The 11,161-nt window shown below is 42.3% G+C and overlaps 1 protein-coding gene across 1 annotated transcript; it reads right to left on the bottom strand.

Annotated features, from left to right (window-relative positions):
• Positions 1-1,530: 1,530 nt before the first annotated feature.
• On the bottom strand, positions 1,531-8,730 carry LOC114476347 (E3 ubiquitin-protein ligase TRIM68-like). The gene is made up of 5 exons (XM_028467779.1): positions 8,607-8,730; positions 8,397-8,527; positions 8,241-8,306; positions 4,326-4,502; positions 1,531-2,577 (listed from the first exon to the last, which is right to left on the bottom strand). The coding sequence occupies exons 1-5, from the start codon at positions 8,728-8,730 to the stop codon at positions 1,531-1,533; spliced, it is 1,545 nt and encodes a 514-aa protein (XP_028323580.1).
• Positions 8,731-11,161: the final 2,431 nt, after the last annotated feature.

The raw sequence follows: 11,161 nt of genomic DNA, 5'->3' as shown, positions 1-11,161 counted from the left end.
AGTTTAACTGAAACTCAGTAACACAATAAGAATGCTTCTGTTTCCCAGTTGTTACACAGCAACCGGTCATCATGCTGGTGCTATGGTCATCACAATAACTCTTCATGTAATAGTTCTTCAGCTCCCACAACATAAACACAACCTTTGCGTGTTATATACGAACCAAAGGTGGCAGGCAGTGGAAACCCTGACCAAAAACTGGACATCTCACTCTGTAATCAGTACCTTAGACTCACACACTAACCCAGCTGGAGAAACACCCTGTAACAGTACCTCAGACTCCTCTGAGACCCAATACCACATTGGGGCTACTTCTGTCACAGATATTTAACTCCTACTACTACTACTGCCGCTACAGTTATCTTGTCCAGGTAAGCACGCCATTGCACCCGTCTTCTACCTGTACCACACAGGCTCCTCCCCCTGCTGTAATCACTGCCCAATGTTGGAACCACTCATTTTGTGTGGATTTTAAGGCAAAATCCCAATTACACTCTAGATTTACAGTAAAAAAAAAAATACAAATCATATCAGAAATTTAGATCCTTCATGCTTGACTGTTTCACATCTTTGGTTTTTTGGGGGAAAAAAAAATTTAATTTTCCCACCACAAATTCAGATTTTAATGAGTTCTTTATTTAGTCATTTAACAGGCAAGGCACGATTTCCATCTGAAATGTTAATAAGGAAACTTCTGCACTTACCTCTTTATCTGATGTATTTCGATTCCAGACGAGCCCCCAACTGTTGTGGTGGTTTTGAATGAACGAGACGCCAGGTCAAGTTGAAGGGTTGCTGGTCAAATGTGGACACAGGGTTTACTTGGTCAAAGGGTTTTGAGGCAGATCGGTCTGGGATTCAGAGGTTTCAGTGTGAGCCTCCCATGAATCTGTAGCTGTTCTGTGCTCTCAGGGTTTTATAGCTGCTGACAGCACTAGCCAATACAATGGCGGAGCCTCTGAGGAAAAGGCCTTGGTGTTATCAATACGATAGTATCAGCCTGCTTAGGGCAGTTTGACCAGAACTGACCAGGAGAGATTGCGTAATGTCATATCAGAATCAGTGTGAAGATCACGAGGAAGTCCTCAGTAAATGTTCTCCCTGAAAAGGATCCTGGAGCCCAAAAGTGGGAGAACTCATAGAGAACCATTGAATCCATTGTTGATGAGGCTTCATCATAACACTTCATCACTTTGACTGACAGGACAGATGATCAGAGGTGCTGCATTGTTATCGTTTTTTAAACAGGGACTAAAGAATGGGCGAAGTTTGTAAGTGAAACTGCAGTTAGTGAAGGAGTAGATCAGAGCTGCAGCACCTACATCATAAAAGGAGATTACACCCCCCTCATAGTCCACAAACACACCCACCTTCTTAGGAACACACTTCAGATGAAGAATAATTGACGGATTTTCACATGCTACATACTTATTTCCTTCTCTGAGTACCACAATCCAGCAACCATTCTTAGGACTCAGAGTGACATTTCCCTTCCTTTTGATGGATTTTTTAACCACTCCTAAAGTCCAGTCAGTTTTTTCCTTCAACCAGAACCTCATAGTAAAATTTGCCTGAACTGAAACTCTGTTTTCCTAAAACATTGGCACAAGGATAAAATCTCTCTGGATTATCTGGAACATTATTCTTCACATCACTCATGTGAACTTGTTTTCTATCATCAGACAGGTTGAGTTTGTTATAAGCTGTAAGAGGATCAAAAGTCACATCTACTGCAAACTGCTTCATCCTCTTCATCTTCAACTTGTCTCTGATTTGGTCCTTCATCTGAGCCGCAACTGTCAGCGCAGTCTCCTCATATGATGATAGATGGACAATGACCTCTGTATAGTCCTTGGTGGCTGGAAGAGGAGAGTGGACGTGCTGGAAGAGTTGGAATCGGTCTTCAGGGCGGAAGAGCTGCTCCGCCTCATACTTTCTCTTCATCAGCTCAAAGTATTCATCCACCAGCTCTTTGATCACAGCGTCAGCCTCTCCCTTTTTTGATATCTGTTGTTCCTTCACAGTCTCTGTCAACATCGTCAAGCATCTCTGAACAAGCTCATTCACAGCAGTGGACAGCTCCACACCTTCACCTTTCTGACTGTCTGCAGTATTCATTAACTTCATGATCTCCTTCTTATACTCTTGTCTCTCCTGGATCATCTGCTGAAGCTCCTCCACCCTTTCCCCAGACTCTTTTTCCAGACTGACAAACACGTGACCACTGTGCTCTGAATCACAACACGTCGAGCAGACACATGTCTGATCGGTCTTACAGAACATATCCAGAGGTTCGCTGTGCTTTAGACACATCTTGGTTTCCAGGTTCTGCACAGGTTCTGTCAGGTAAGTCTCAATGTCCTGGCAGGACCTCACGGCCTTCACTTTGGAAACTTCTTCTGGTGCTGCTAATTCACGTCTCAACACAGAAACCATCTGAGAGACTAAATTGTTGACGGCTATTGGAGGTCTTGTTGTAAACTCCTTCTTACACACGGGACATGTGTAGCTGACACTGGTGTCCCAGTGTGTGCTGATGCACGATTTGCAGAAGTTGTGTCCACAATGGTGTGGAGACTGGATCAGTCATCATCTTCTGACAGATGGAGCACAGGGAGTAATCTTCAGACATCCCCACACACTGAGGGACAGAGACAAGCAACACATTAACAACACTTGACTAAAGGGAGAATATAAAAAAGGGAGGGCACTGTTACACCTAGGTGAGGGGGAAGGGAACAGGGAAGAGGGAGTCGTCATTTCATAATTACAATATTTCAAACAGTCTTAAACTTCACTTAAGCCACTTTTTAAAACACTGTTTTGTAATATCATTGAACTGTATTTATAGATAACGTGCTATACACATATACACCAACACTATATATAGCACTGTAGTTATTTATTTATTTTTTTGCAAATGTACATACTTCCCATGACTGTTCACTTTACCTCCCTTTTTTGTACTACTTATGTCCTATGTTTATATTGTACATATTGTTTTATTTCTTACACTGTTTTGCACTGTTACTCGGAGTTGGCTTTTTTTTTTTATCTCATCGTACATGTGTACATTGACAATAAAGGCATTCTATTCTATTCTATTCTTACGACAGAGCTCCTGGGACGTGATGTTTCAAGGTAAACCAACCATGATTCGACGTTTGTTAAATATTTTTAATAGTACACATTTAAATATGTCACTATTTTGTGGTGTTTTTAATTGTTAATTTAAAAAAACACACACACACACTATAGACAACATTGAGAATCAAAAACCAAACAGAAAAAAAGATAAAAACCAAAATAAATCGGAATTCACTCAAAACATACATTTCTAATTATTTTTAAATTGCAGGGTTTCAACCTTTTAAATAGTACACGAACTGCAGTAAAATAGGCCGTACCTACGGTGGCTGGGAAGTGTCAGGTGAATGCATTTACAGAAACGAAAATGAATGCAAACAGGTCACAACACGAATGGAAACCGGCCACAACGAAAGTGTTTCCGACGGACCGGTATTACAGTCGGACGGGTATTATGATATGATAGCCCGATATGCAAAATATAAGAGTATCCTAATCAACTTTACTTTCATACGCGTTTCGATGTCTTCTTCTTGTTCTTCTCTGTTCTGGTGGGTCAAAAACATCCGCCAGAAACGTGTTCGTCTGTAATACCGCAACGGAAGTGTTTCCGACAGACCGGTATTACAGACAGACACGTTTCAGGCGGATGTTTTTAACCCACCAGAACAGAGAAGAATTTGTATTCGTGTTGTGACCTGTTTGCATTTGTGTTCGTTTCTGTAAATGCATTCACCTGACACTTCCCAGCCACCGTACTACCCCAACGGATGGAGACGCGTTTTGCACATGCGTTGAAAGGATCTGAAACAATCAGGCCTGTGAAAGGATTGGGCACTGACAGTTATACTAAAACCCAAAAACATCCGGAAGCGTTTCAGAGACATACCAGAAAAAATACGCCCCTGTACTGCTGCACAGGCTATAATATCACCAAGTTTATCATTGTACCAGTTGTTAGAGCTACTATCTTCACCAGGTAGAACATATTTATTCCTGGTTATTGTTTTCCAGAGTTTAATTGGGCTTTGTTTTCCGGAGATTAGTTCCTACTGCTCGGAAACTCATGAAAACCAGTTGTATTTTTATTTATTTTTTAAATTAATTATTATTTAAAGGGTTACCCCATTCAGATGTAGAACTCATTGAAAAAATCAAACCGGTATTTAAAGTTTTGTTCATCACTTATTCTCGACCCTGATGAGAAAATGTCTTAAATTAAATAGAGCTGAACTCACCTGCTTCTCTTTCTCCTGCTTCTTCTTCTCCTGCTTCTTCTGCTTCTCCTTCTTCGGCTTCTCCTTCATCTGCTTCTCCTCTTCGGCTTCTGTTTCTTCTGCTTCTCCTGTCTTCTTCGGCTTCTCCTTCTTCGGCTTCTCCTTCATCTGCTCTCTTCTTCGGCTTCTCCTTTTTCTCTGTAATTTACGCCAGAAGGCAACAAATGAACTGAGCATTTTTTGTTGGAACCTATTCATGAATGTTGACAGACTGTCAAAGTAGTTCTAAATCAGAGGCCTCTTTATACTCTGGTATGATGTCATAACTAATTTGGAATGTTCCAAATTTCCAAATACGGGTGGGGATATATAAACGTAAACAAGCTTGTTCAGTCTGTTGATATTTCCAAAACTAACAGCATTTGTAATGTTATTCAGATATCGTTAGTGTTTTAATAGTGTTTATATTATTAATACCAGACAATTTCCGCGGAAATCGTGGGAGGGGCTCTAGGGGCGGTTTGGACGCTGATGCATTAGAATTTTTATTAGCAATAGCATTATCCTAGCAGTAGCATTAACCTAGAGTGTACAGTGCAGTACATCTATAGAGGAATGATGTGCTTACACAAATAAAGTTATTGATATTTTTATAATCATATTCTCATATCTTATATTGTAGCTACTGGTATTCTCATTTTATTATTATTCATTTTGTATTTTCCCTTCAGAGATTAATAAAGTATTCCAAATTCAAAATATATTGTCATTGCTGTTATTATTGATGCTATATCATTAGTAAGGAACAACACATACCACTGCGTTTATTTGAATCGGCAAGAAACGATGTGATAAGTCATTGTTGCCAGATTGGGGTGTTTTTCTGCCAATAACTTTTTGTGTGTTTAGATTTCAAAACAGAATGTATATCTGGCAACACTGCTGGTTGCACTAATCCTACCATTCCCATGAACACTATGTTGTGACGTGTCATGCAACAATAGGCTTAAAGTGAAGCCTGTCAAGAAACAGGTTAGTTTTACCCTACTGATGATGTGTTGCTGCAATAGTAATCCTGCTCTGAACGTTTGAGATAAGTGGGCGTTGATGGCTTTCTGAAGAAGACCATGATTACGAACACTGAGTGAAGTATGGATTACCTTATTTAAAATATATAGTTTAGATGAATTTCCTAAAACATTTTTTTTTGAAAAAATCAAGTGCATTAAAATAATTTAAAGTACTGTGAGATTTGGCAGAAGGAGAATTAAAAGACAAGCAATTATGCATTGCATATAATATCAAGTTAAAAAAAAAAGACTAAACACTGTCATAAAGAAGTGTATGTTATAATTATATAGCCCAAAGTTGCAATTATAATGGGAGTTATTATGCATTGCTGACACTTTCCTATTTCTAGTGCTTCAATCCCTCACATCCTCCATCACTTACCAGGTGACATCAGACCAGTCCTCCAAATTAGCTGCTCTGGGCCTGAGTTTAACTGACTCTGTGGTTTTAAAGCATCCTTGTTGTGATGCTTGTTCTCCTTCACTGAGTTCTAATCACTGCTGGTCACATGGAAAGTTTATAATCTATTGAAATGGTCCAACCTCTGTAACTAGCACTTCTATATTGTAGCTCTACCCCCACCTCCTGGCTGTTTATAGATACTGCACTTACAATATTTTTAACTGATAATATAAACTGCTTTGCTAAAATTATTAATTCTTAAACTATAATTGCTTTACATACTAAAAGACTTGCTAGACGCTGAAGCAGCATTTGATTCTAAGCTCATTTATAACAATAGGTCCCACTTGTCATTACAAGGTCATTTATTGACAGCAACAAGCAGGAACTCCTTTAAAGGAAACAAACCACCTAGTAATATCCTGAACACATGAATGACAAATACTCCTGCAGTAATGACAAGAGAAAACACAAAGCACAGAATGGAGTAATAAGCTTATAAACATTTTTTCATTTAAAAAAAAAAAAAAAGAGTAAAAAAATAAGGTATTTTAAGTACCTGAAATAATGAACATGCTTTAACTTGAACATTTTATTACAACCAATCCCTGAAGATATATTTATACATAAAGGGATGCATAGATTATTAATACAAAAAAGGAAAAAATGTATAACTCTGAAATACAACTTGTCACCGCAAATTTCCGGCTGACCTCATTTGGAGACATGATTTATGCTCTGGTTGAATGATGATGTCCAGTCAAAGCATGGTGATTTTATAAAAAAGGATGTATTATAAACTAAATGAAAAAGAGTACAAGAAAAGTGTCCCATCCTGTTGGAAGGAAAGGCGGCCAGCAACCAACTGGGAAAGTTCCACAGTTTAAGCTTTATACAAATAGAATAGAAAGTTCCAACCTGCTGAGAGAAAAAAGGAGGGGGTCAGATGCTCCCACAGTAAAGACGTTGGAGAACGATGAAGAGGTGGATGTATTGAGGAAGGCTGGCACCACTGATATCTGTCTTGATACTGTCTGTTCCTATGTGTTTGTGATGTGAATGTGAGTGAGTTCTGCCTTGAAGATTCAGGCTGGTGTCTTATCTGTGTGCTAACATGACTCAGCTGTTCAAAAGTGCAAAGAGTAATGCAGTCATCATGTATTAAAACATGACAAATTGTACACACAAACACACATTTGATGATATATGATGATTAATATAATAATTGACAAACAAACTGATTAAAGGTCCACTCTACACTGAAAAATCTTTGGAGCAAAGTATTATGAATGTAACTATGTGCGAGGGCTCATTTTGAAGGGAGAAATTGGTCTTCAGGGCGGTGGAGGTTCCTTTATTATCTCTGTAAAAACAGGTAGGTATCAGTCAACTTGTATCAAATCCATTTCAACTCTACTGTCAGTCTAAATGCAGTGCTGAACCTTCCTTACTTTTTGTTTTTTAAAGTTTCTTCTTCTGCCTGGATCATCTTCTTTCTGGTGGTCCGGTTGGCATCCACAGCTTCACTGTTCTGTTGTGGTTGGCACAAAAAAGTGAATAAATGCCATGCAATAGTTTGACATATATGTATAATGTGTCAGTATGACAATTGTGATATATGTGAGGAATGTAAATCTCAATCTGGCATTTGTTTTTACCTGAGTCGTGTGTAGGTAGGCTGTGGAGACTTTCTTCCCGAATTCTGATCCTCTGAGACTTCAATGTAGCTTGGGGTTGTCATGAATCAAATCAATCAATATGATATTCACCAGCCAGCATGTCTTGTTGTAGCCGTTAGGCACAAATGGAGCTACGGCCGTTACCGGATCTACACAGTCAGCCAGCTATGGAATCAGAACAGTGTCATAATGAATAAATTCTTGCAGAGTTTTTCACGAATGCACATGCTTTGTTTCACAGTTGTATTTCAAATTCACAAATGTACACGATCTGTTTCGCAAATGCACACACACTGGTTCACAAATATATATTTGTTTCGCAGTTGTATTTCAAATTCACAAATGCACACGAACTGTTTCACAAAAATATATTTTATGCAAACTTGTAATATAAATTCTGAAATGCACACGCTCTACTTCGCAAATATAATTTTGAGGCACACATGTAATATAAATCCACAGATAATGCAAAATGCTGAGTGTGTATTTACAAACTGCTTCTGTGCTGTGAAACCTCTGTGCATTTGCGAGAGAAATGTGTGCGGTGAATTTTGAGACAGTCCTGACGTCGCGGGTCAATGAACGTCACCATTGGCTGATAAAACTGATTGACAGATTCATCAGACAATCAGGTGTGTTTGCTTTCAGCCAATCATATGGCTTCTTACATTTTCTCCACACTCTTGCTTGAACACTGCGTATGCGCTCACATATCAGTCGCTCTGTAATTGGTTTAAAAGTGTGGAGAAGCGCTCCTGCAGTACACAGCAACACCACCACCAACCTTTGCTGCCATGTCTGCGCAGGTGCCGTAAGATGCCCGCCTGCAATGATCGAACACAGTGTAACCCTCCAGGACAAAGTCCAAGGATACGGGGGACCCTGACAGATGGGTCTCGGTGAGACACAAAACATATGCCAACCTAAGCTTGTGATGTACCCTCAAGTCCACCTCCGTGTGGTGCAATAGAGGAGTGACGCTCTTGAAACTGGCACTGCGCATCTGTTGCAAAGCTGACGTGATGGCGGGGTTGGCGCAGATCTTTTTCTCGTCAAAATCGATGGACAGACCTTGAAGAGAAGTCGTGCGGCTGAGAGGCGAGAATTTAGACGGATGACAAGACTGCTCTCAGTTCGTTGAGTGTATTGCCTTGGCCCTGGTACGGCAGCTCCAGTGACCTGGGGAGCTTGAGGACAGAGTGTAACGTTTTGTCCTCGATGTTGAAGGCTGCCGTGCCCGTGAAGGCTGTCAGCAGCACGGCGGGCTGGGACATGTCGGCTATGTCTCGGAATCTGGGGCTCTCCCACAGAATCCCTGTCGCTTCCTCATAAATGCACTTGATGACGTGGGCTTAGCCGCATCCAGCTCCGCCAGAAACAAAGTAGTGGAACGGTTCTGGATCCTGGCCCCACACGCGCCAAAGGCACCATTGCCTTGCGGTGTAGAAGATGCACGACTAGGTCTTGTTCAGATTCTGAAACATCTTGTGGACAAAGTCGGGACTCAACCGAGGAGCCTCGATTTGGGGAACTGATTCTCTACCATCCAAGATAACAAAGTCAGGTACTTCATCTCCCTGCTACTCTAGGATATCTTCACAGAGCTCGAGACACTCGTAGCAGTCCACCTCGACCTCGGGTGCGAACGTGTTCCAAGCGTTGACGACCGAATTACGCTCTGCGTTTTTAAATGCCTTGTCCATTCCTGCGCCGTGCCCTTCGTACCGCTTCCTGTTCCAGGTGACAATACGTTGGACTACACGCACACCTTTGTAGAATTCTTCGTACGTGGTGTGATTGTCGTCCTTGAGTTCGTCGTCAGATATGTGCAGGAGGTACAGCTTCAGCAGTCGTCTGAAGTGCTTCTCTGGAGCCTTGGTCTCCGAGTAGCAGGCATATCGGATGACTGCAGGTTTTCCAGCTGTCCTCTTCGCGATAAAACCTTTGTCGTCCAGAAGGGCGATGGCTCTTTCTCGATGTACTTGCTGACCGTAGACTACTCTGTATTCCGATGCAAACTCAGCCAAGCACATATGCTCAAATTCCGAAGTATTAGGTCTGTACAAGTACTTGTCGGGTACCCCCAGCATCCTGATCTCATCAGACTGGGAAGCCATCTCCTTCAGTCAACTCATGGGAAGACTCATCTTCAGGGCATCTCCGTCGGTGTTAAGGACCGCCCGCAATCACTTTTTCAGCTGCAAGCTGCACGTGCGAGCCACGGCCTCCTGGGCACTTACTTCTCTGTGCTTTGCGTAGGCTCGCGTGATTTTCTTGATTTCGTCAGACTGGTTGATGTCCAATTCCCTTGTCGCCTTAATCACAGAGTCCAAGAATTTAGTCATCTCATGCTCCGGCTTTCTTGATGTACAACATCATGTACTGGGCGCAGCAATAGTCATCGAGGATGTACTGGATGTCCATGTTGGCTTTCCAAGCGCAGAGTAGATCTGGGTTATAGGCATTGACCCAGCAGTCGTTCGGATGCCGCTTCAGCATGACCACGCTCCCGCTTGTTAAATTTTCTGCGCAACTCATGTACTCGTCATGCTCAAAGTTACAAAGGCGGAGGAAATCTGAAAAGGTGTCGAACGAGGCCTTTGGATCTGAGAGGAGGTTCCTCACATGTTTGAGCTGGTCCTTGGCTTCTTTTTGATCGATAAAATTGCACACCATCTCGTCACAAACCTCGCCGTAGACGGGAGCATCCTTGACCCACACGAGCATGTGAATGTGTGGGCATGCTTGGGCCTGGAATTCCACTCGATAAAAGTAATCCTTCACCTGAAAAGTCTCCAAGCGTTTCACCTTGCTGAGCTTTGATGGCCTCAATGACTTCAGGCCATCTCATCTCAGTTGCAGAAAAAGTCAAGAAAAACGTTGGTTTGCCTAATTGCCTCAGCATGCCATGCAGGTCTTTCAAGCTCTTGTGCCAATAGGCGGGCATGCCTCTAAGAGGTTACATGAATCGTGTGGCCTCTTTGGTTTGAATGATCCTCTCCACCTCCTCTTTGTCCTAGAGCAAGGAGTTTTTGATGACACGCCCGTCTTTAGTGTGGGTCTTCCCTTTTCGCATTTGAATGGACATGCTACCTCTCGCGATGTTGGTCTTCGTTACAAACTGCGCAAAGAAAAGATAGCTTTGGTCCTCGGCAAACCGTGTGTCTGCTCCAAAAAGCCTGACATTGAAATACCGGCAGGGAGAAAGTTTGATGGGTCGATCTTCGTCCAGCGTGTTCTCTCAGGTGGGGAACTGAACGGGGAAAGCCATGGCTTCCAGTTTGGAAATGGCGAAATATCCAATGGGTTTTTTGCCTTGGGCGGGTGCAACGCTGAAAGCGCCGTCACCGTAGGAAAGTATTTCTCGTGCAATATCTGGCGGTTGCATGCAGGTGTCCAGAGCAAGACGAAGTCTTAGATCCTCCTGCTGTTGGGCATCTTTTCCGGCCTGCTGTAGTTCATTGGACCTGTCACAAGCTTGTAGCAGCACCTTGTCCAGGATGTCCTCTCCCCACTGTGCAGCATCCACAATGTTTTGCTGCAAGTCTCCGTTGTGGGCAGACTGGTCGAGGACCGTTTCAGCCTGGTTGGGCTCAGCGTAGCTGTCAGTATAGCTGCCTGCCGCTTCCAGCATTTCCTGGTCAAGCATGCCATCTTCTCCCCCACTGTGCAGCATCTGCGTGGTCATCTTGGTCACGTCGGCGT

Source organism: Gouania willdenowi, chromosome 15, assembly GCF_900634775.1.
Source record: "Gouania willdenowi chromosome 15, fGouWil2.1, whole genome shotgun sequence".
Lineage (NCBI taxonomy): Eukaryota > Metazoa > Chordata > Actinopteri > Blenniiformes > Gobiesocidae > Gouania > Gouania willdenowi.
This window is presented reverse-complemented; position numbering and strand designations above follow the sequence as displayed.

What these genes read in the sequence shown, in the direction of transcription:
- LOC114476347 (XM_028467779.1), bottom strand. Translation starts at nt 8,730, where the DNA reads ATGTCCCAGCCCGCCGTGCTGCTGACAGCCTTCACGGGCACGGCAGCC. An exon ending in GCGCAGACATGGCAGCAAAG is followed by an intron (nt 4,503 to 8,240) that starts GTTGGTGGTGGT and finishes CGTAAATTACAG; the next exon opens with AGAAAAAGGAGAAGCCGAAG. An exon ending in AGCAGGAGAAAGAGAAGCAG is followed by an intron (nt 2,578 to 4,325) that starts GTGAGTTCAGCT and finishes TGACTGATCCAG; the next exon opens with TCTCCACACCATTGTGGACA.